The 24,393-nt window shown below is 40.7% G+C and overlaps 2 protein-coding genes across 8 annotated transcripts; both read left to right on the top strand.

The window, feature by feature from the left end:
• Positions 1-272: 272 nt before the first annotated feature.
• Positions 273-7,843, top strand: LOC112277340 (uncharacterized). Of its 6 annotated transcripts, none has more exons than XM_024509517.3 (10): positions 534-829; positions 990-1,022; positions 2,158-2,366; positions 2,488-2,785; positions 3,092-4,191; positions 4,327-5,037; positions 5,179-5,463; positions 5,624-5,803; positions 6,197-6,358; positions 6,787-7,843. In XM_024509517.3, the coding sequence occupies exons 3-10, from the start codon at positions 2,178-2,180 to the stop codon at positions 7,270-7,272; spliced, it is 3,411 nt and encodes a 1,136-aa protein (XP_024365285.1). In that variant the 5' UTR covers positions 534-829; positions 990-1,022; positions 2,158-2,177; the 3' UTR covers positions 7,273-7,843. The 6 variants fall into 6 exon arrangements, with proteins under 6 accessions (XP_024365282.1, XP_024365283.1, XP_024365285.1 ...); XM_024509516.3 differs by having other exon boundaries at positions 990-1,010; XM_024509514.3 differs by lacking the exon at positions 990-1,022 and having other exon boundaries at positions 273-829.
• A 2,398-nt stretch (positions 7,844-10,241) lies between these two features.
• LOC112277400 (phosphomethylpyrimidine synthase, chloroplastic) lies at positions 10,242-14,113 on the top strand. Of its 2 annotated transcripts, none has more exons than XM_024509622.3 (7): positions 10,242-10,394; positions 10,558-10,918; positions 11,069-11,196; positions 11,363-12,151; positions 12,301-12,653; positions 12,805-13,215; positions 13,340-14,113. In XM_024509622.3, exons 2-6 carry the CDS (start codon positions 10,575-10,577, stop codon positions 13,189-13,191), a joined length of 2,001 nt encoding a protein of 666 aa, XP_024365390.1. In that variant the 5' UTR covers positions 10,242-10,394; positions 10,558-10,574; the 3' UTR covers positions 13,192-13,215; positions 13,340-14,113. The 2 variants fall into 2 exon arrangements, with proteins under 2 accessions (XP_024365390.1, XP_024365389.1); XM_024509621.3 differs by having other exon boundaries at positions 10,242-10,378.
• Positions 14,114-24,393: the final 10,280 nt, after the last annotated feature.

The following is a 24,393-nucleotide window of genomic DNA, read 5'->3' on the forward strand; positions in this document are numbered from 1 at the left end:
ACCCGTAGCGCGAGACAGCGGTGATAGGAGGGGAGGGGAGGAGGATATGGCGGCCCACCTTATCTGAGGGAGAGGTGTGGGTCACGAGGGAGGTCGCAGTGGGGAGGGAGGAGGGGCGGGGCGGATCACGAGACACGCAGCCCAGACACAGCAGCACCAGGACCCACCCACCCCATCGCCCCTCCCTGTCCCCTCGCCGCGCGGCTGCGTCATCGTCAACGGCAGCAAGCTAAGATGGGAAGAGAGGGGGGGGAGGGGTTCTCCTCCTGCGATGGCGGATCCAGAGAGAGCTGCTGAACGGGGGGGACAACAACAACAAGCCCTTTCGCGGAGCGGGAGTGGGGCTCCTCTCTTCTCTCGCTAAGGCTATATGGGTAGGGTGGCTTACGGAATGAGACCTTGCCGTGACGCATTTGGCGCATTTGACGTCGAGGCCAGCTAGCTTGCCAGCATAGGGGTGCTATTGTGCTAGTGCCCCGCGTCGTCGTCCTCCTCCGTCCTCACGAGGAGTCGGTCGCTCTCGGGAAGAAATTTCAGCACCTCACTTGATCCATCGCAAACAGGGGGAAGAGAAGGAGAGGGGAGAGGGAAAGGGAAGAAAAGAGTGTGGCATCAGCTTGGAGGGAGGGGATGGACGGAGAGACCGTCCTTTGAGCGGGTTTAGATTAGATTAGTGCTCTGCTGGCTCTCTCTCTCTCTCTGCACGAGCGTGGCCATGGCGTTCCTTACGTCACGGGTAGTGCTGCTTCTACTGCTGCCTCCCACGTTAGATCACTGTTAGTTCGTCGCCGCTGTTGTTGTTATTGTTTTCGCGGTTTTCGTTTCGAAGGTGAGGCTGGTTTCATTTCTGTTTTTTTAATTTTTAATTAATTTTTAATTAATTTTGTTTTGTTTTGGTCAGACATTTATTTTATTTTTTATTTTACATTGTTCTATTTGTTGGATCAGTGCTTTGGTTCGATTGGTTAAGAAATGGGGGTGTTTGACAGGTGGTATTGAGCAGTGCAGAGGTACATTTCGAGGTTTGTTGCGTGATTCGCGAAATTGTCTCGGTGTTGTGTGTTGTAGTTTTGACGATCGGGGTTTTGAGAGTGAGGTTCCAGTAAGTGAGATTCTAGGGTTTGTGGACAGATCTTCCGGTGTAGAGTGTAGTGCGACAGGGGGATTATGGTGCGTACGGAGCTGTTTTCGTCGTTAGAACGATTTCGTCATCGCATGTGTCTTTTTTTCTTGTGTGAAAAAAATGCCGCGAGGTCAGAGCTTGAAGCTCGGGTGCGGCTTATTCGCCGCAAAATCGTGGGTTGAGAAACTGATCCAGATCTATTGCGCTACGTGTTTGATCAATGCAGCAACGTTAGGCAACAGTGTATGATTCGCTGGGGGTGTAATGAAAGGTTCTCTGCATAGGTTCTGTAATGCTATACTGAATTATGCGTCGATGAGCTGGGCCGGCAGCTCTCAGTTTCATGGTTAGTGCAGTAATAGATAAACGTTGATGCTTTTCTTAGCGGGGCATTTTATTATCTTCAGAAGATCTAGTGATCTACTCTGGCCGAATCACTTTTTCTGGACTTGGCTCTCGAATCACGGATTCATGTGTTACCGCGTGATCGAATGCAGTGTGTATCATTTTCTACAAAAAACGACCATGATGGAAATATTGCAAGACGCCAGATTTCAATGAGAGCTGCGTGCCTTTGCTGATACTAGATTTTCAGGGGTCCGCGCTAGAATGGGCACTCAGGTTTCGAACGTGCGTTTTGTTATAACTCCTGTCATATGGATTTTATTTGTAACTTTCAACGGTTTTTTTGTTATCTTTGAGTTTTTTTTCACATTGGTAACTATTTGTAAATCCTGTAAGGTTTCTTTGTCTTTACTACATATTGAGAAACAGGTGATTAGATTTCTGGAAATCGGTTGGTGTTGTTCGTGTGTGGTGTGGTTCATTCGTCTGATTTCCGTCACCACCGTTATTGAAGGAGGATTCCCCTTTGATACGAAAATTTCTAATAATCATAAAATGTCCCATTTATCTATTTTTTGGAAAAAATAATAATCATGTTTTGTTTTTAAAATTTCAGAACTATTCTTACATGAAGCCGGTTTTCCTTAAATATTGGCTCAAATTGATTGATATCAGGTCTTCAAATGCAGGTTGAGTAGGTAGGGTAGTCATGGCAGAGCCTAAAGCAGTAGTCGATCAGTCGGCCCCGTTCTTATCCGTCAAAGCGGCGGTGAGTATGTTCGGTGAAAAAATTCCAGCGAAGTCTCAAACGCCGCCCCATTCTCATGGACCACATCTCACGCATACATCAAGTCTACAATATGTTGGCACGTATCATGGCCCTAATCACCAAGCAGAGGTATATCTGATGTCAAGCAAATGACTGGTTTGTTTTGGATGTAAACCAATTTAATCTTTAAATCTCCTTAAGAATTCCATCTTTTTCTTGCTGCTTACAGCATATCCTCGTGTGATGGCAGAAAATATATTCGCTTGAGACTGAATTGAATCGTGCCCACTCCGAGATCAACAACTACAAGCAACAATTAGCCGCCTATGAAGCTGCCAAAAACGATGGTTTCAAGCAGACTACGTCACTTCCCAGCTTGGCAGGGTCGGATTGGCAGCATCACCTTGATGCTGTTTTGGGCCCGCAACCCAATGCTGCTGTGCCAAGCCATCAGGTTTCTGTGGATACTACAGGTCGTGACATGGAAATCAACAGATTACAAAAGGAGCTTGAAAGCGCCAAGAGTCAGTATCTGAGTCTGTCCGCAGGTAGGATTCGTTTCATTCGTTGATGATGGAAGTCTATTTTCAGATCTTGTTCTATGTCGTGCCCAAAAAGGGCTTCTCTATGCAACAGTGAAGTTAAAGTCGGGTTGGACAACTATTCAGGGCCTCTTTTTTAGCTACTTTTTTAGCTACTTACAAGATGTGCAATTATAGAACTTACTTTTACTGTTGATCGCTTTGATGAACATGCACCAACTTGCACAGTTGCCATGGATCCGCTCCATATGACCTCTCAGACCTACTTATCTCGACGGGACCCTTTAACTTGTTTATTTTCCAATTTTGCAGAGCTGGAAAATGCAAAGGTAGAGATAAACAGACTACAACAGGGTGAAGCCGCTGCAAACATGTCTGTTGCAGAGTTTGAAAACGCGAAGCAAGAGATCAGCAGATTGCAAACTGCAGCATGGAGTCAGCACGGAGCTTTTACTGCAGAGTTGGCAAGAACAAAAGAGGAGATTGTTAGGCTTGAATCTGAGCTGAGGGTTGCTCAGGCATCAAGCACAGAGCTAGCACACGCTAAGGAGATGAACAGTTTATTACTCGCAGAAATGGAGGCCTCTGCAACAGAGCTTGCGAAAACCAAAGACGAGTTTCGTAACCTGCGAGGCCAGTACGAAGTTTCAATAGCAGAGGTTAACCAACTGAAGTCCCAGCAAAACAGCGCAATCGCTGAGCTAACCGGTTCGAAAGAGGAAATCAGCAAGTTGCAAGCTGAATTAACGCAGGCCCGGGGCATGTCTTCGACGGAACTGATGACCAATAGAGAGCTACTTGAGAAGTTACGTACAGAACTAGAAGCTGTGCGGGGGCAGCATGGGAATTCCTCTATGGAGCTTGTAAGCGCTAAGCAAGAAATCGTGAACCTTCAAGGACAACTACAAACATCGTCTGCTCATCTTGGAGGTTACGCATCCCAGCTCGAAACTGCCAGAGAAGAAATAGTTAGGTTGCAAAATGAAGTATCATCTCTTCAGCAGCTGCTTGGAAGCACTAACGCGGAACTTACCGTGGCGAGGGAACAACTCACCAAGCTGCAGCTGTCCCAGGAGCCTCGAGAAGTCTCTAGTTTAGAACCTCTGGGTGCAGAGCCTGAGTTGGCAGGAACCAGCGGACAGATTGAAAAGTTACTATCTGAGCATAGTATTGCAATGACTGAGCTTGCAAAAGAAAGAGAAGAGAAAAGTAGACTGCGAGATGAATTGATTGCTGCTTCTAGGGAGATCCAAAATCTGAGGGAAGAGATTGGTAGACTGCAGGCTGACCTAATGGTCTATCAATTTGAAGGTCCTTCGTCTGAGCTCTTGATTACAAGGGAGGAGGTAGAGAGGCTGAGGGTGCAAGTTCAGCAATTATCGGATTCACATACAAAATTGGCAGATAGAGAGGTAAGTCCTATTTACTGTGTAGATTAACATTTGTTGACCAATCCTGATGTCTTGTAGTCACCAAGCTGGAAAAGTCCTTGCCTTTAAGGACATCGGTCAGATTTGGGGTTGACACCTTCGAATTGGATCTTGCAGGCAGACAATGTGGAACTTGTTCCTGCAACACTGTTGGATGAACTTACCATGGAATTGATAACGACAAACGAGCACCTAGAAAAAGCTACGACAGCCCGGATGAACGCTGAGAAGGAATTGGTAGCTCTCAGGGAAGAGGCTGAGCAGGCTAGTGGCTTGAGAGCTGACTTAGAGAGACATCGGGCCGAGCTGAAAGTAGCAACATTAGCAGAGAGCAAATTAGCCCATGTGATGACAGAGGTTGAGGAGCTTAGAACGCAGGTAGCATTGATGCAGGAGAATGCAGAGAAGGCCTCAAAGATTGCTGCTGACGCCAATGAGGAATTGCTCTCTCTGAAGACAGCCCTTGAATTGGTCGAAGAATCTAAACAGGACCTTAGCAAGCTTGTTGAAGGTCTAAGCTCGGAGGTTGATTCTCTCAAAGCAGAGATAGTCGTTTTGGAGGAATCCGAAGGGAAAATGGAATCGTCCTATGTTGCAACTAAAGCCGAGCTGGAGAAAGTGGTTGCTGAGCTGGGAAGTGTAAAAAGAGCCGAAGAGATGGCGAGTGGAATGGCCGCCTCAACAGGTGATGAGTTGGATGCTCTGAAAGAAGAGCTTCGTGTCACCAAAGAAGGTGAAGCTCGAGCTAAGGCTGCATTTACAGAATACAGTCTCAGACTGCAAAGAATGAGGGCAGAACTTGAAGATGCTACGAAACTCGCCGAGAAGGTACCGTCAGTTCAGAATTTGTCTTCATTGTCATAGTTGACACATGATTCTCTGCTGATTAGTTTGGTGATGAGGAATTAACATAGATTGCCATTTGGCCGCGGAATTATCTTAACACCTATTGAGAGGTTCCCTTTGCAGGCAAAGGCTTTCAAACTGGACTTAGACGAAGCCAATGCAAAGCTGAAAAAGGTGACGGAGTCAGAAAGATCTATGTCAGCTTCCTTGGCTTCTTTGCGCGCTGAAGTTCAAAACGCGCGTGCAGAGATTGTGCTTGCTAGAGAGGAAGGAGAAGCTGCACTCGCTGAGAAAGAATCAGATATTGAAATGGAAATGACTCAGATGAGATCTGAATGGGAGGCGGCCGTAGCAGAAGAGAGAAGGCTCAGAGAAGAACACGCCAGAGTAACTGATGCTTTGACTAAGGTTAGCGTAAATGTGTTAGGTCTGTCTTAAGCAAGTAGGAACTGTGTGCACATGTGTTGCACTTTATAATTGGAATATGCTAATCTTGGATATTATTTGTGTGGAAATAGTACTTCGCGTTTTGATTGATCTCATTGTTGCTTGTTGCATTTTGAAACAGGCGACAGATGAGAAAGAGGCAGCAACCACGAAGCTAAACTCGGTAACAGAGGAAGCAGCAACTGCAAAACAGGAATTAGAACAAACAAGAGCTAGAATTGAGACCCTAGAAACCAAACTCCAGGCAGCCCTTCTGGAAGTTGAAGTTGTGAAAGCAAGCGAAGAGAGTGCGCTTTCACAGGTCAGCCGAGTGCTTTTATGCTATCGCTTCTTGACGTTTTCTGCAGTTATTCATGAGTATTCACATGGAGGTTAAGGTTACCATCCCGGATATTGGACTGTCCACGCAGCCTTCTTAATGAGTTTCTGAGATTTTCAACGAGCAAGAAATTGCGATGAGATGTCCCAAATGCATGTAATTCCTTAGTAGTGCCGCTTCATGGGAGTTGACTCTTACTGAAATATTTCCATTGAATCTACAAGCGGCATCATTATCGTTTAGTGATTTGTGGAGTGTTCTCGTAGAAAATTTACGGTAGGGGATCTGGTAAGCAGTTTTTCTATGTACAAATTTTACATATTTTGAATCTAAAAATCGTAGAAATCTTACTGGATATTTTGTTGCGTATTTCAGATGAATATCAGGTCTCAAAATCCTGATGCCGAGACAGTGGTCATGGACACCGAGTCCAAGGCAGATGTCACAATATCTCACGAGGAGTATCAATCTTTGAAAAGCAAGGCACAGGACGTTGAAGAGCTGGCGAAAAAACGGGTTGCCTTGGCAATGGCCCAGGTGCCGCCTTATCTCTTGCATTTAGTAGTGAAATTTGAGTGAAACTTACAAGTAGCTGTCTTATGACTTGTAACAACTGCGAGCGTGGTGAAGTCCATGTACTTGATCATACCAACTGTTCTGATGCTCTTTGTAGTTGTGAAACATACGAGTTGTGTTCTGATAATTTGTGGTTCTATGTATCAACTTTTGTTTGTAAAAGTACACGTACTTGCATAACCTTCATAGCTATGTGCTATTCATAAGTGTTCGATACTGACTCGTGCATCCTGATAAGAATACAGTTCAGTAGAAGACTAAGCTCGTTTGCACTTGATGTCAGTAGTGATGTTAGGATGTCTTTTATTTTGTTTTTAGTACTTCACTCTTCTTGGTAAGACTTGGAATTTCAGGCTTATGAAGTGTATCTGTGAATGTACGGTATGTAGGTCGAGGCTGCCAAAGCAAGTGAGAAAGAGATGCAGAGCAAGTTGGAGATATCGAGGAAAGACATTGACGCTATCCGTGTCGAGTTGAGAGAAGCGACGAGAAAACGTGAAGAAGCTGAAGCAGCGAAGTTCGCCGTAGAAGGAATGCTTCGTACTCAAAGGGGACATGGCAGACACCCAGTGTTTAACGGTGGCCCTCCAATGGGAAGTCCCAGTAATGGAATGGATCGGCAGGGTTTTATGGTCAGCCCAGCTTCGGGGAATTCACAGAATAGCAGCCCATTACATCCCACGGTCACATTCTCATTTCCTACTCCTGCAAGCCCCAACCCTCCGGAGAAGCACCCCTCCGAGTCGCTTGCGGATGTTCTCGCAATAAAAATGCCATCAGAGGAGAAGAAGAGCAAGGCTAGGTTCTCATCTAAAATCGGGTCATACTTCGTCAAGAAGAAAGACTCGGGGTCTAAAAAAAGTCAAGCCGATTAAGGGAGAGGTGCGTTCCGCACGATCATGAAATTCTTACCCAAGTTTGCAATGGGCTTTATCAGCAACGTCGTAACCAGCCACCCCACTTGCATAGCTATCCCAGGCCCGATGACGACTTCTCGCTGAAGGGGACCTCGAATTAACAATCTAACGTTCTGGTGGGGTGCCTGAGGAGAAGCGCCAAGTCTGTCACCAATCTTTCTTCAAGCTTTTGATGTGTTTTGGACACAAATCAAACAGCTGTAAAATAACTGGCCCCGCCTTCAAGGTTCCAACAAATTTAGGAAGATCCGTAGTGTTTGTGAAAAGTCAGAATCTGATTTTATGTAGCTGCTTTTCGTGGAATTTATTTGTGCAGATCCTAGTCTCTGGTTTAGAGTTGAGTGCTAACAGATCTCTAGGTAGATATCAGTGCTGCATGAAAGGTCGAACTTCTAGCGACTTGAGTGATTCTAGCTTTACTGTTGGCTACCTGTCTGAAGGCTGCAATGTATCATCGATTTTTTGATGTCTCACGTAGTTTTCAGGATGATATCTCTGTATTAATGAAATGTTTTTTAAGGTTTTGTGACGTGAACTTTCACTTTTTTCTTCCGTTTTGACTGTGAATCGCTTCTTTATTTTCTGCATGGACAATTAAATGAGAGGTGCATAAAAATTTCTGTCGATGCTTTTAGTTCATTATATCATTCAGCTTTAACTGCTGAATAGGAACTTCAGTTACGTCGTTTAAGCCACTTGTATGTGTGCTCTCTGCTGTGACTCTTCAGTAGCTGAATACATCTTGGTATTGAACGCCCTAGCAGTATGAATTCGACGGGTGAGTGAGCTTTTGCAATATGATGTGAAGGAGGACTATGTTTTTAATATTTTGGATTGGCTCTGAAGAAATCAATTTGTCTGGGATATCTATGTTGGTTTGGAAAACAACTGCATATATATTCAGCTAGCATCAAAGAGAGGGGACAGTCTGGGGAATAATTTTATGGGTAATACATATGGTTCAATCCTTCTCCAACGGATTGGATTTTTTTATTGATGCCTTCTCAGAGATTCTACAATTTTTCAAGTTCTTTGAACATTGAGGATCCCAATGTGATCAATGCATGGAATATGGAACGTGGATGTTGCATTAAGCATCTCTGGCACTAGTTGCTTCAACAAAAGATACGGATTTTGTTTTTTTAAAAACATTTTTTTTTTTTTTTTTTTTTTTTTTTTTTGAAAAGTGAGTTATGTTGTTTGAAGACAAATTTACAAGGTTTACTTTGTATTCTTTGTGCACACTCTTATTTATTTACTTATTTATTTATTATTTATTTATTACGTTTATTGTTTTTGATTGAGATTGGCAATTTCAAGAAGAATCCTATGAGGAAACTGTGGTATAGAGAAGAAAGGGCAATGATCATAACAGTGAAACCTGCTAAACACATGCAATTAACAGAAAAGTAAAGCTCAGTATAATTAAATGATTTTCTTGTTTGTTTAAGCAACTATTAGTGCAAACAAGATGTATAGCATCACTAGGGCATACAGACAGGCAAGACACTAGTCTTAATAAATGTAAAAACTGATTTGCAAGCACATAGATGAAGTTTAGTTGTTTGTGAAAATTGTGGCAATATAAATGATCTGCTCAAGATTAGCAGTAAAGCATTTAAAAAGAATTTGTACCTCATCAGCTATAAATTGAGTAAAATAGGCCCAATTACCACTACCTTGGTCATCTTCATTTTCTGCTCTAGCACACATTTTCTTCCTCTCCAACCCCTTTTTCGTTGAATTCATCAAAGTAGTAACAGGGTTGGTATGAGGGCTGGTAACAATGAAGGGGGCAGAGTAGGGATTGGGAATGAGGGAGTTGAGATGAGGGTTAACATGAAAAACAAGGAAATCTAGTATGAAAATTATGATTCTAATGATGGTTTTTGGAGATGATCTATTTTTATAATGATGGACACAATAAGATGGGTCAATTTAACATTCTTCTAAGAATATATCTATCTATCTATCTATCTATCTATATATATATATATATATATATATATATATAACTTATTTAAAGAGTGATTTGATATTTTTTTAGGTTGATTGGAATATCTTCAATTTATTTGATATATTTTGTAAAATAATTGAATATATAAATTATTATTAATATATTATTCAAAAATATACACAACTACTTTAGAAAGCTTTTCGTCACAATTTGAAAGAAAACAAATCTATCTACAATACACTCTTCCAAAATTTTAATACATAAATACACAATAAAAAATCTATAACATTGAACAACATATTGTTGGTTATGACTTTCAATCCAATAAATCAATTTCAAATCCAACATCTTCATGTATCACTAATCATACACAATTTAAAATGATTTTCATAAAACACACTCTAAATAACAAAATCATGTTTCTCAATTCTTTTAATGTTTTTTTTAAAACAAAAAACTTGAAAATTTACTCAAAATATCCTAATACCAAGTTTAATAAATATCCCAAATAAATCTGATATATGCAATTACAAGTGATCCTTACACAATAAACATTATCATAACCTATGTCTAATATACGATGTATAATACCCACACGCCAGAACTACAATCCTACGACTAAGCTAGGAATCATCGTCTACAGTACATATCTGCTCCATAACGACGAATCTAAGCATGAGGTACGAATTTTAAAAACTACGCCTCAGCGACGACAAATCTCTGATCAAGCTGAAATCCACGCGAGTGGTAAGAATGAGAAGTCTAGGAAATGGTAAGAAACCTAGAGTTGGGTGAGAGCCGTGGAAGAGAGCGCGGGCCGGGTGGAAGGGCGTGGGGGTTATCGCCTCAAAAGATCTGCCCATGCGTCGCTTTTGATAGCCCTAATCAGGGAGGAAGATTCCCCGTGCTGCCCATACTGCCCGTCCGCCTTATAAGCGCAGATAAGCGTGACATTCCGAAAGTATCCACGGCCTTGTCTCATGCGCGTCCCCTCAGTCCCCGCCGGCACTCACTCCTCCCCTCTGTTTCATTTCAGCGCCTTTCCTCTTCACCGAATCACTCCGCATTGCACCTGCGTCTAGTGGATCTTCACTGCCTGTGCTTTGTGTGAGTAGCGATCGATGTACAAAATTCAGCTGCGCTGAGTGTGAAGTTTTTTTTCCTTTTGCTTTGCGTTGTTAGTTTTGCTGTGTTGATGTGTTTTGCATATCGTGCGGTTTGTGGAGCTTTGTCGACGTGGTGGCGAGTGAGGGTGTTTGATCAATTGGAGGTGTTTGTGGCGGTAGATTTTCGGAATTGAACCATGGCTACGGCTATGATGGGTACTGCGAAGGCGGCTGCTGTTGTTGCCCATGGGGCTGTATTGGAGAGGGTCCGGAAGTCCTCTGGTTCCGCGCAGCTGCTGGCTTCGTCGAAGTCGAGCTTAAGGAAGGGGACGACGAGCGAGGTGATGCACCAGGGTTCCTGCGTCGAACGCAGCTCTCGAAATGTCTCAATGAAGGTTACCATGACGGCCATCCTCCCTCGACCTTCGTCTTCTGCTAGTGGAGTTGGCCGTACGCGCCCCACCAGCGACCCTGCCGCTCCTGATTTTAAGCCGATTCCTGCTTTCGAAGAATGCTTCCCCAACAGCACCAAGGAGACCATGCACGTCCCTGTCCCCTCAGTCATGCAAAATTTCGTTAAATTTAGCCGCAGATGTAAGTGTCATTTATAGGAATCTTACCGTGTTTCATTCGGAACTCGCGTGTAGTAGTTTGTTTCTTTCTGCTGACCTGGTGTCTTTCATGTTTGCAGAGAAGTGGTGCACAGCACTACAGGGTCTGTGCTCCAGGTGCCATTCCGCAGAATTCACTTGTCTGGAGACGACCCACATTTCGACACCTACGACACGAGTGGACCTCAGAACGTCAATCCTCGTGACGGTTAGTTCTTACGTAGTTGTGCTACGTGTTTCCTGAAGAATTCGTGTTGAGAGTATAACGTTCTTGTGTCAGGTCAAGCCCGAAAAGGTTGAGTCTTCACTCGTCTTCTTAATCTGTGAAATGTTTGTCTAAGACTTTCTATGTGATATCGAGTACAATTGTGTAGGTCTTCCGAAGATTCGGAAGGAGTGGATCGCGAGGAGGGAAGCGCGCAAAGATGAAAGGTTCACACAAATGTACTACGCGAAGAAGGGAATTATCACGGAGGAGATGGTGTTCTGCGCAGCGCGTGAGAAGATGGACCCCGAGTATGTGAGGACTGAAGTAGCTCGTGGGCGCGCCATCATCCCCTCCAACAAGAAGCATCTCGAGCTGGAGCCAATGATCGTTGGGCGTAAGTTTCTCGTGAAGGTGAATGCCAATATTGGTAATTCCGCTGTGACGAGTTCAATCGAAGAGGAGGTGCAGAAGCTTCAATGGGCCACAATGTGGGGCGCCGACACCATCATGGACCTCTCCACAGGTCTTCACATTCACGAAACTCGTGAATGGATCATGCGAAACTCGTCAGTGCCTGTGGGAACTGTACCAATCTACCAAGCGCTGGAGAAAGTGAACGGAATTGCCGAAGATTTGACGTGGGAGGTGTTCAGGGAGACTCTTATCGAGCAGGCCGAGCAAGGGGTGGATTACTTCACCATCCATGCTGGTGTTTTGCTGAGGTTCATCCCCATGACAGCCCGGCGTATGACGGGCATTGTCTCAAGGGGTGGCTCCATTCACGCCAAGTGGTGCCTGGCGCACCACAAGGAGAATTTCGCTTACACCCATTGGGATGATATATTGGACATCTGCAACCAGTATGATATCGCGCTCTCTATTGGAGATGGCCTCCGGCCTGGTTCCATTTACGATGCAAACGACATGGCGCAGTTTTCAGAGCTCGCTACTCAAGGTACTAGTTCAAATCTCCTGATAATATCGTTCGTTTTCTAACAATGATGATGGTAGAGGTGATGTGTACGAGGGTGTCCCTTGGATAGATCTGCGTCGATCGAAAAACTGGGCTATTCATGTCTTCGGTCTTTGGTATTGTGTCTGAAGGTGAGCTTACACGGCGAGCGTGGGAGAAGGACGTTCAGGTGATGAATGAAGGACCTGGCCACATTCCACTCCACAAAATCCCAGAGAATATGGAGAAGCAGCTGGATTGGTGTAACGAAGCTCCTTTCTACACTCTTGGCCCTCTCACAACAGATATCGCTCCTGGATATGACCACATCACATCTGCAATCGGCGCAGCAAACATTGGAGCTTTGGGAACTGCTTTGCTCTGCTACGTGACGCCGAAAGAACATCTCGGACTCCCAAACCGTGATGATGTCAAAACCGGTGTAATTGCGTACAAGATTGCTGCGCACGCCGCAGATCTCGCGAAGAGACATCCTCTTGCGCAGGTTCAGCATGATTACTCAAATTCTTTTATGATTTTGGGCATTCCATTATCGACTTGGAATTTGGAGCTGAGGAGCATTGAATGATGACAATGTGATGAGTTCTGTGGATGATGTGATTGGATTGGAGACTAATTCTGGGGATGTGTTGTAGAATTGGGACGACGCTCTCAGCAAGGCTCGATTTGAGTTCCGCTGGAGGGATCAATTTGCATTATCTCTGGACCCCGTGACTGCACTCTCATTCCACGACGAGACTCTTCCAGCTGAGGGTGCGAAAGTGGCGCATTTTTGCTCCATGTGCGGCCCCAAGTTTTGTTCTATGAGCATCACCGAGGACGTGCGCAAGTATGCCGAAGAGCATGGATATGGTGATGAAGCTGAAGCTGCGATGAAGGATGGCATGGAAAAAATGAGTCAAGAATTCTTAGCTGCTAAGAAGACCATCAGTGGAGAACAGTGGGGTGAAAGCGGGGGTGAAATCTACTTGCCCGAGAGCTACGTTGCGTCAAAAATCTCATCAACCACACCATTATCATAAATGGCACCGTCCAGTATTTGGAAGGTACAAATTCGCATCTTCGAAGCGTAAACCGTAATGTCGAAGTGATCAATCTACATCACCCTGCTGACTAAACTGTCATGCTGGCTTTGCTCTAAAGATTATGTCTCGGCATTATGGTGTGCAGGTGACCAGTGGCCAGAACTGGAGGGAGATACACCGAGATAAACCTTAATGTCTTAAAGGGGTTTGAGCTACAGTTGCTCTGGCTTGTGGACTGAACCAACCAACATCAGATAATTGTGAATATTTTGTGGCGTTTTTAGCTATATGTGTAGTTTTTTGTGTTTTCTAAAGAGGTACTTTTATTGGGATTCGAACTGATCGATTTTGGCACCAGGGGTGCTTGCATGATGAAGCAGCGCAATCTATTTGCGTCGATTATCAATGCAGGCTGAGAGAGTCCCTTCGCACCTGAACAGGTTAATACCTGCGTAGGGAGCGTGCCAAATCCTTCGTTGTTTGTTGTTTGCACAGGACAGTTTCTCTGAATCAATCGTCTGCTTTGGTGGCTGTCAACATTGTGACTGTGACAAAGCTCTTTTGCAAGCTCTGCGCCCATTGCTAAAACAAAGCCCTTTGCTATGTCATGATCATCAAGATAGACCCCCTCGCCTTCAACCGGAAAACCGTGGGTGTTGGCTTACTTGTGCCTTTCACGAGTGCTTGTTTCTGTGATTATGCTCCTTAGAAATGATATACGGCGCTTAGATACTATAGTTTGTTGTCAAGGTCCCTTGTAGTACTTGCAGACTAGCAACGACGATGCATGTGTTACCTCGATCGATGAGTGAACTGCTAGGAGGTGTCGAGCTAAGCATATTTCTTTAGTCTGTTGTTTAGCATCAAACATTGTAATACAGGAACAAGTTAATGTTTACAGTTACCATTTTGTTTCTAATTGCAGATACATGATGTGATCGGTAAAACTAGTCCTGCATATCCTGCATGTAGTGCATGATCTTTGAAGGCCGATGTGATAGTATCATTTTAGTATGTGAACTAGTTAACCTCTCTAACTTATACTACAGAAGTATCTCAGAATAAAGGAGAGTGTCTAACCAAACAGACGTGTTACATTGAAATGCCAGTTATGTTGCGCATGCAGATTACAGTAGTAAGCCTCTGTGTCTACACAGTGAATAGGCTGTGAATACAATGGCATACATGATACACGATACACCCAACTGTTGATGTGAGTTGTCCTTCACAATACCCCCCCCCAAGTTTTCAGTAAAGCATCGAAAAAAGTTCCACATAATTACATACTCTCATCAAACACTGTGATTAGTTTTGCGGATAATTATCTGTAATAGCCAATTATCAATCCACAATTGTAGCAACTTGTCAAAGCATGTAACTCAATCAAAACAACATTTTTACATACCAACAGGGACCGTGAAGAATGAGCTAGTTGTCAATAGATTCATGAAAAGACCCATGTTGATGAAACACATCGAGATTGTAAACACTTGCTGTGGGCTGCCACAACTGTTTCGATGTCGGTGAGCCACACTCGCTACCTGGAACAAGTGTCGGTGAAGTAGGCCATCAGCCTCTTGTGCACACTGGGCTCAATGCTTCGCACAGATGCTTCCAGCTTCAAGACCCAACAGCCTGTTCCGAATCGGCTCATGTAGAAGAAAGCTGTGACTATGGGAAATGAGCACAATGAACAGTCCAAAGCTGAAGATCTGTTCCAAGGGAATTCACAACCTAGACATACGTCGAGTCCCACATGGAATTCTAGGTTGAATTCGAGACTTGAGCTCAGACTCATGACTTGTTTCGGCCAATATAAAGTAAACATTTAACCCCACATGTGTTTACACAACCGTGTGTCTAGACGAACTTCCGGGCTTTTTTCACGGGGTTCTGACACACTACTACAACTTTTTCAGTTTGTAGGAGAGGGCGTTCATGTGCATGCAAATTCCTGTTTTATCACCACTCCACATGCATCTTGTAATTCGATCTTTAAGAACAGAATCAGAATGTGTTCTAACAGCCTGATCGTCACGGCACCCTGCACTTATTCGGATTCAGGTAAGGTGTGTGTAACTGTCGAGAACAGTGACAGAACCAGTCGATGTAATTTCTTAGGACAGTTCCCGGCTTCCGTAATGAACCAGAAGTTAGAAACGCGTTCACCGGCCGATTCAACATGTTGACAATGCAGGCAGAAAACCGAAGTCAAAACGGATTACAGTGGTAAGGTCCTAAACTGCATAATTGCAAAAAATATATAAATAAAACAAAACAACAACAATAAAAACAACAACAACACAGCATTCTCATGGTATGTTGAGCTCATAGAGCTCCGATCTCCAATGACATCAAGCTCACCAAATGCTTGAGTCATCCAGGCTTTTCTAAGCTGAAGTTGTTGCTCAGAATAGCCGTTTTCTCAAACTGGGACCCAACTTTAACAGCTCTGGGGCACCTCAACACAATTGAAAATGCAAGAAATACGAGTCGAAAGAACAGAAATTAAGCACAATGAGTTGAAGAATGTGGGTCACTATTCAATTCAACGTTCTAACGAGTGATGAGTGTGCTTTTTATTGCATCTCATGAAGAGTGACTGATGTGTTAGTAAAATTGTTCTGAAGATTTGATGGCAAGTTCAAGTTGTGGTCGTGTGTGCTGAAATGGGTCTTAGTAGAATAGGTCTATGCTTCTGAAAGAACTGTGTTTGGGTTGAGTGCAACACAAACTAATGATATTCCTTTAATAGCTTCTTATTTAACGTCTACTTCTGACAGTGGTACATTTATTTCTTTTTCTTTTTCCTTTTCTTCAAGGTTTGTTTTCGTAATGTTTATTTTATACCAATAATTGTTTATTGATCATATTTTATGAGTTGTGTGATTAATTTTTAAAATGATCATAAGTTTCAATTAATTCTTTAAATTAAAATTGTACATTATATGCACGAATCTTCAACAGCTTTGAAAGTGAATTGACGAAAAGAAAACATCACTATTTCTGCTTCGAACAAGTTTTGCAAGCAGCTTTTACAATGTTGTGATTTCGAAGAATTTCTGTGGTTTCGAAATAAAATATAAAAACGCAAGTAAAATTCACTATTTTGATCGTGTAGAGTTGTATTGTATTCTATTTTTTAAAACATAACCATTTAATAAGCTTTACAGTTTGATTTATCAATTCAAAATGATTGAAATTTTATCAATACATGATTTGGTTGTTTCTCCAAGACTGTAGTTTTCCAACCAATTCAAATCAACTCCATCATTATAGTGTTCCTATTTGTTTTTCAAATCATTGAATCATTGAAACAAAACAAAATTACAAATACAATACTTATTTGTGTATGTGAATACACATGAATAACTTGCTTTAACATATTACTTCCAAAGCAAATCAAGAATTCTTAATGCCACTATATTTTATTATAATGAATTTGACAATCTTATATTTTATAATTTGAAAATATGATAAAATTTGAAATTGAAAATAAAAATTTAATTAGACTTTTGAAATTGAAAATCTTGTCATAAATATTTTATACACTATTTACTTATTTTACACTTCAAAGGATTTTCAATTTACTTTTCAATCTAAGCAAGAGCTTTATCAAAAAATAATAATAGTACCAAATAAATAATCACAAAAATAAATATTTTTTGTTAATAAAACTTTAAACCAATTTTTATATTAAAGTTGCAATTTATTATTGTACATCAAAAAAATAAGGTGGATATATAAATGCATATATATATATATATATATATATATATACATATAATGATATTAAAATGATATTTTCTTTACATTTTGTTATTTATTTATTTATTTTATTAAGTGATTCATGATATTTATAAAAAAATCTCACAATTTTAGGTATGAATGTTCTAATAAGATTTTCTAACATAAGAAAATGCTAATTGTTTGGTAAACACAACTATTGCTAAAATATGATCAAGAAGCATATTAATGGCGGTGGTGGCGGATTGGGAATGAGAAGCCATCTGCATTTGCATTTATTGTAGTCTAAATGGTTGTCAAGGACATAAATTGGAAGAAGATGCATAAACTTGTGGAATTTGTATCTAAAAGAAATTGACAAAATAGAAGAAAGTGTATATGTTCAAGGAAGAATTGGAATGGCTATTGTCAAAGATTAGAAAACATAAGATTCTTGAAACTAGACTAAAAGTAAGAAAGGAATTGACAAGATTGAAGAAGGCCTCACTCTTGCCTCTATATTTACTACTCAACTAAGAAATATGTGGTGACATGCTATAAGACCTCTAATACGCACCCAACTTGCAGAATACATATCTAATTTGCAAGGCAAGTTTCCTAGGTATATGCCATATGTCCAACTTGTACTACAAGTGGTCAACATGTCGACATGTGGCCTCTTTGTTGGCCAAGTTTTCAACCTACCAATCACATATAGATATATATAAAGACAAAGTAGCATCTATGAAGCTTCTAGGAAGCTGTTGTCACGGCCATAATCATGTAAGCTAATAATTACATATAGAAATAGGTAGAAGTAAGTAAAAGTAGATAAAAGTAAGTTAATTCTATAATATTTAATATAGAAGCTTCCTAGAAACTTCCTAGACGGTGCTTTGACTTCATAGGTATCTTTAATTGACTTTTTGGATTAGAAACGTGGTCAACAAGTTGGCCATGTGCCACACATGTTGTTAGCTTGAAGATCAAGCTAATTATGTGGCCCACACGTAGAAAAACTTGCCTTGTAAGTCAAGGCATGTGTCCTATAAAGTCAACACATATTGGAGGTCCTATAGAACGTCGCCACGTAGCCCCTAGTTAGATAGTATATATAGAGACAAGAGTGAAGGCTTCTTCACTCTTGTCAACTCCTTTCTTGTTTCCAGTCTAGTTTCAAGGGTCTCTAGTTTTCTTGTCTTTTGGCAATAGCCATTCGAGTTTCCATTTAATATACATACTTATTTATATTTTGACTTATTATATCTAGATAGCCTTTTTGTGTATATTTTCTCTCATGGAGTCTTTGTCCTTGACAGATTGACAAGAGTGCACTTACAATATCAAAGCTTTGTTTTTCTTGAGTAAGAGTGGATTACCCCTTTCTCTTGACAAGACATAAGCGTATTAGAAGTTTGCGGATTACCCACTTCTAAACTGATATTGTTCTTAGTATCTTCTTTGTTATCAAGTCTTTCTATTCTTTTGTCTTGAGCAGTATCAAAAAAAATTTTCTTCTTAGTGTCATTATGGCAGAGCTTGTTGAAATGAAGAGTGCAATGGTACAAATGCAAGAGCAAATGAGGGAGTTAATGCTTGCGATGCATCAACTCAATTCACCAACACATGAAAGAACAAGAATAGCAGAAAGTGGGGATATAGAGATGATCGGAGCTGCTTCAACGTCTACAACAAATCACGTTCCTTCTCCAATTGTACAACACCCTGTAAGCACTAGAGAACCAAGAATTGCCTTACCCGAGAAATTTGATGGTATGAGATCAAAGTTTCGAGGGTTCATCAATCAAGTACAATTGGCAATTGAACTTCAACCGCAAAGCTATCCAACTCCAAGATCACAAGTCAGGTTTATTGGCACTCTACTTTCTGGTTCTGCATTATCATGGTTTTCGTCTTTTCTTGAACAACGAAATCTAATATTGGACAATTTGGAAGCTTTTTTGGCGGAGTTTCGATCTATGTATGGTGAACACGATGCAACTCGTGTTACAACAAATAAGATCCGAATTCTGCGACAAAGAAATCACTCAGTAACAGTGTATGCTTCACAATTTTGACAACTTGCAATTGACATCAAGTGGGATGATGCTGCACTCATTAGTCAATTTCTTTATGGATTGCAATACGAAGTAAAGAAATTGATGCTCAACTTACCTGATCCTCAAATTTTGAGTCAAGCAATCGATTTTGCAGTAAAATGTGATAATCGACTTTTCGAATTTCGATCCGAAAATCATTCACGGGAACCTCAACGTTATTACTCAATGGCAACATCAACATCTTTGCCAAACGTACATTCGGAAGTAGAAGACATGCAAATTGACGCAGTACGTTTTAAACCCCTAACTAGGCAAGAAAAGATTCGTCGTCGTCAAGAAGGATTATATTTATATTACGGAGAACCTAAGCACACTGCTCAACATTGTCCAAAGAAACGATGCAACTATAAAATGAGGGGTACGACGGTCAAAGAAGACAACATGTCGGGAAACGGATTTGTCCAGCTACAATAGGGACCATGCAGCTGGAACCTTGTACAATTCCTAATGAAGGTCCTATCCTCTCCTCAAAACCTTCTCCTTGTTTTATAATAGACTTATATTTAGGACCTAAGAATTACAAAGCCTCTGCTTTATTAGATTCGGAAGCCTCAACATGTTTTTTAGATGAACAATTTATTAAAAGTCATAAAATACTTTTATACAGAAACCTAAATCAGTACATGTAGAAGTCATAGATGGTCGTCCCTTGTCTTCTGGAGATGTCACTCATGAAACTCATCCTATAAAAGTAGCAATAGATGGTCATGATAGTTACATAGCTTTTAACATAATTAAATCCCCGTCCAATCTAGTTATTTTAGGTTTATCCTGGCTAGAAAAATATAACCCTCGAATAGATTGGAATTCGCATAAACTCGACTTTTCCTAGAGCGTTATTAATAGTTCTACCAACCAAGTAAAAAATTATAAGTCTAGTATAGTAAAACCCATACTGATAGGTGCAAAAGCATTTATACACGCAGCAAAAGAATGATCAACTTTTGCTATTTATGCTGCACCTATTTCTGAAAATGTAAAGACTTCAAGTGGCATTCCAAGTCAATATCAGGAGTATCAAGACGTTTTTGAGAAAAAGAATGCAGATATTCTTCCTGAGCATCGTCCATATGATTGTTCAATCGACCTCAAGGAAGGAACTCAGCCACTATTTGGACCAATTTACAGTTTATCGCAAGATGAGATGGCTGAACTCAAGACATATATTGATGAGAATTTAGCGAAGAATTTCATACGCCATTCAAAATCTCCAGCAGGAGCTCCAATTCTATTCGTAAAGAAAAAAGATGGATCTTTACAAATGTGTGTTGATTATTGAGGACTCAACAAGATCACAATCAAGAACAGGTATCCATTACCTTTGATATCAGGACTCCTTGACCAGTTGAATCAAGCTAAGATCTATACAAGAATAGATCTAAGAGGAGCATATAATCTAGTACGGATCAAAGAAGGAGATGAATGGAAGACTGCGTTTCGAACCAGGTATGGACATTTCGAATATAATGTCATGCCCTTTGGACTCACGAATGCACCAACTACTTTTCAACATCTCATGAATGATGTATTTCGTGAATTCTTAGACAATTTTGTCGTCTGCTATCTAGACGATATTCTGATCTATTCTAAGAACGTCGAAGAACATGAAATATATGTTCGTCAAGTATTACAAAAACTTAGAGTTGCAGGATTGTACGCTAAGATGGAAAAGTGTGTATTTCACACTACTCAAGTTGATTTTTTAGGATACATCATTTCAAATGATGGTCTCATGATGGATTCTAAGAAAGTCCAAACAATCATGGATTGGAAGATTCCAAGGACAGTAAGAGATGTCTAATGTTTCTTGGGATTTGCCAATTACTATCGGATCTTCATCAAAGATTTCTCACGAGTTGCAGCTCCACTTACACGCTTGACTAGTAAAGATAAATTTCAATGGAATCAAGAAGCGGAAGCAGCATTTGAAGCTTTGAAGACATCGTTTGTCTCTGCACCAGTCTTATATCGTGTTGACTTTTCCAAGGCATTTTTTATGGAAACAGATGCATCAGATTTTGCATTAGGTGTAGTTTTATCACAAATGGGATGAGATGACAAACTTCATCCAATAGCTTTTCATTCAAAAAAATTCTCAGCAGCCGAGATCAATTATGAGATCCACGATAAAGAACTTCTTGCGATCGTGGATTCCTTTCAAGAATGACATCATTATCTAGAAGGCGCTTCTAGTCCAGTCACTGTATATACAGATCACAAGAACCTCGAGTATTTGATGTCAGCACGCATATTGAATCGTCGTCAAGCTCGATGGAGTATGTCTTTGTCAAGATTCGAGTTCATTATCACTTATCGGCCAAGAAAACAACAAGGTTTGTCCAATGCCCTATCTAGACGTTCTTATTTTACACCAAAAGAAGGAGATGCAGCTTTTGAGCAATAAAGAACGGTCTTCTTGAAATCGGAGCAATTTCATCTCCGAGCAATGAAATCAACATTGACTGTTGATTCAACTTTTCTCAAGCAAATCCAGTCCAATATGTCCTCAGACCCTCTTGTTCATGATATCGAGAATAATTCTTTCAAGTCCCATGATCCTTCTAAGTTCGAGTTCAAGAATAATCTATTATATTTAGAAGGACGCCTATATGTTCCAAAAAGAGAAGCACGTTTACGTGTTCTTCAAGCACGTCATGACTTTCCAGCAGCAGGACACTTTGGATATAATAAGACTTTGGAACTCATATCAAGAGATTTTTGGTGGCCACAAATGTGGAAGTCAGTCAAAGACTTTGTACAATCATGTGATATTTGTTCAAGATCAAAAATTCCTCGTCATCGACCTTACGGACTTCTTCAGCCATTACCTATACCAGAACAACCATGGTCTTCTGTTTCTATGGATTTCATCACAGATCTTCTAAGCTCAAGATCTTATGATTCTATATTTGTGATAGTAGATCGTTTCACCAAGATGGCACACTTTGTGCCATGTACAAAATCTATCACAGGTGAAGAAACAGCTAAGCTTTTCATTGATAATATCTATCGCTATCATGGATTACCTAAAGATATTATATCGGATAGGGGAACTCAATTTGTGTCAAGATTCTGGAGGACCTTTTTCAAGATTTTAAAAGTGGACATAAAGCTATCTTCGGCTTTCCATCCTCAAACTGATGGACAAACAGAGCATGTAAACCAAGTCTTGGAGCAGTATTTAAGGTGTACTATCAACTACCAACAAGATGATTGGATAACCATTCTGCTATTGGCAAAGTTTGCTTATAATAATACGATACATTCTTCCACGCAACAAACACCTTTCTTTGCCAATTATGGCTATCATCCACGACTTGATACTTTTGATTTTTCAAAAGTTGATAATCCTGCAGCAGAAGATATGGCAAATCGGTTGTCAGAGTTACATGCAATAATGAAGACACAATTGAAGGAAGCTCAAGAACGACAAAAGATAAACGCAGATTTATATCGTAAGGAGCAACGACAACTCAACGTGGGTGATAAGGTATGGCTACTTCGTCGCAATATCAAGACTACTCGACCTTGTGACAAGTTGGACTATCGTAGGCTTAGCCCCTTTTCTGTTTCTGAACAGATCAACCCAGTTGCATATCGGTTACATCTACCGGAGTCAATGAAGATCCATCCTGTATTCCACGTGTCTCTTCTTGAACCATATAAGACAGTGGATATATAAGGAAGAAGACAAATGCCACCGCCTCCTATAGAAGTAGATAATAATGAAGAATTTGAGGTGGAAGAGATATTAGACTCAAGGCGGCGCCGAAATAAGCTGGAATATCTTGTTCATTGGCGCGGATATGATATTAGTGAACGCACATGGGAGCCATCCAGGAATCTAGCAAATGCATCAGCTAAAGTCAAAATTTTTCATCAACGACATCCATCGAAACCAAGATGAAAATCTCTCTTATAAAAGAGACAAGATTGAGGCAAGATAACATTCAATTTCCTATCCTTGTTTGTAACTTCTTTGCATTTGTGACGCTAATTAGATGGAGAGCCAACAACCAGCGGATTCAACTCAAGAACCTTCGTTTGCTGACCTGCCGGACGAGACATTACGATTGTCACAACCTTCAAGACGACGCAATCGAGATGAACATCTTCAAGAACGACATGTTCTTCCTCGAATAGATGGTGAGATACAACGCGTTTGGTATCACGATTTGGGAAGGGACTCCCGATGTTTGGTGATTTTGTTAGAGGTAGGAACAACTCCTGATGGTGTTCCAAATATTCTATTCGAAGGAAGTTACGAAGGCCTCAACAATGATCAAATAACTGGGTGGTCTTCCCGCCCTGGTATGGGACACTACCGATGGTTGAGAGGCCCTATCAATCATCTTCGAAGAGAACAGAGATCAGAGTATGTGGCGAATACAATTCGTCGCATCATAGATTTCCTCAACATATGATGACCGCTCCTCGTGGAACTCGTCTCTAGAAGGGGGGGTAATGTCACGGCCATAATCATGTAAGCTAATAATTATATATAGAAATAGGTAGAAGTAAGTAAAAGTAGATAAAAGTAAGTTAATTCTATAATATTTAATATAGAAGCTTCCTAGAAACTTCCTAGACGCTGCTTTGACTTCATAGGTGTCTTTAATTGACTTTTTGGATTAGAAACGTGGTCAACAAGTTGGCCATGTGCCACACATGTTGTTAGCTTGAAGATCAAGCTAACTATGTGGCCCACACGTAGAAATACTTACCTTGTAAGTCAAGGCATGTGTCCTACAAAGTCAACACATATTGGAGGTCCTATAGAACGTCGCCACGTAGCCCCTAGTTAGATAGTATATATAGAGACAAGAGTGAAGGCTTCTTCACTCTTGTCAACTCCTTTCTTGCTTCTAGTCCAGGTTCAAGAGTCTTTAGTTTCTTGTCTTGTGGCAATAGCCATTTCAGTTTCCTTTTAATATACCTATTTATTTATATTTTGACTTATTATATCAAGATAGCCTTTTTGTGTATATTTTCCTTCATCGAGTCTTTGTCCTTGACACAGAACCTCTAAGTCCATTCAATGGGTGTATTTTATATATGGATGAAGCTGGACAAATTTTAAACTTTTATATTAGACAAATCAAGATTGAATTTTAATGAAGTTAGATTATGATTGAATTAAATTAGTTTACATATACAATTGAAGTTGAATATAAAAATTTAAATTGAATGATATATTGTACTTGGATGAATTATTATTCAAAGATAAAAAATTATAAATGGATGAATTTTAATCAAATATAAATTAACATAAAATAATAAAATGAAAAAAAATAAAATAAAATTTTAAAATAAAAAATAATCAATTCATTAATTCAAATTAAGAGCCAAAAGA

Source organism: Physcomitrium patens, chromosome 25 (genome assembly GCF_059467195.1).
Source record: "Physcomitrium patens ecotype Gransden chromosome 25, ASM5946719v1, whole genome shotgun sequence".
Classification (NCBI taxonomy): Eukaryota; Viridiplantae; Streptophyta; class Bryopsida; order Funariales; family Funariaceae; genus Physcomitrium; species Physcomitrium patens.

Coding starts and splice junctions, on each gene's coding strand:
- LOC112277340 (XM_024509514.3), top strand. CDS start 2,178: ATGGCAGAGCCTAAAGCAGTAGTCGATCAGTCGGCCCCGTTCTTATCC. Junction 5,038..5,178: donor CTACGAAACTCGCCGAGAAG/GTACCGTCAGTT, acceptor TTCCCTTTGCAG/GCAAAGGCTTTCAAACTGGA. Junction 6,359..6,786: donor TTGCCTTGGCAATGGCCCAG/GTGCCGCCTTAT, acceptor TACGGTATGTAG/GTCGAGGCTGCCAAAGCAAG.
- LOC112277400 (XM_024509622.3), top strand. CDS start 10,575: ATGGCTACGGCTATGATGGGTACTGCGAAGGCGGCTGCTGTTGTTGCC. Junction 10,919..11,068: donor AACAGCACCAAGGAGACCAT/GCACGTCCCTGT, acceptor TCATGTTTGCAG/AGAAGTGGTGCACAGCACTA. Junction 12,152..12,300: donor TTCAGAGCTCGCTACTCAAG/GTACTAGTTCAA, acceptor TTGTGTCTGAAG/GTGAGCTTACACGGCGAGCG.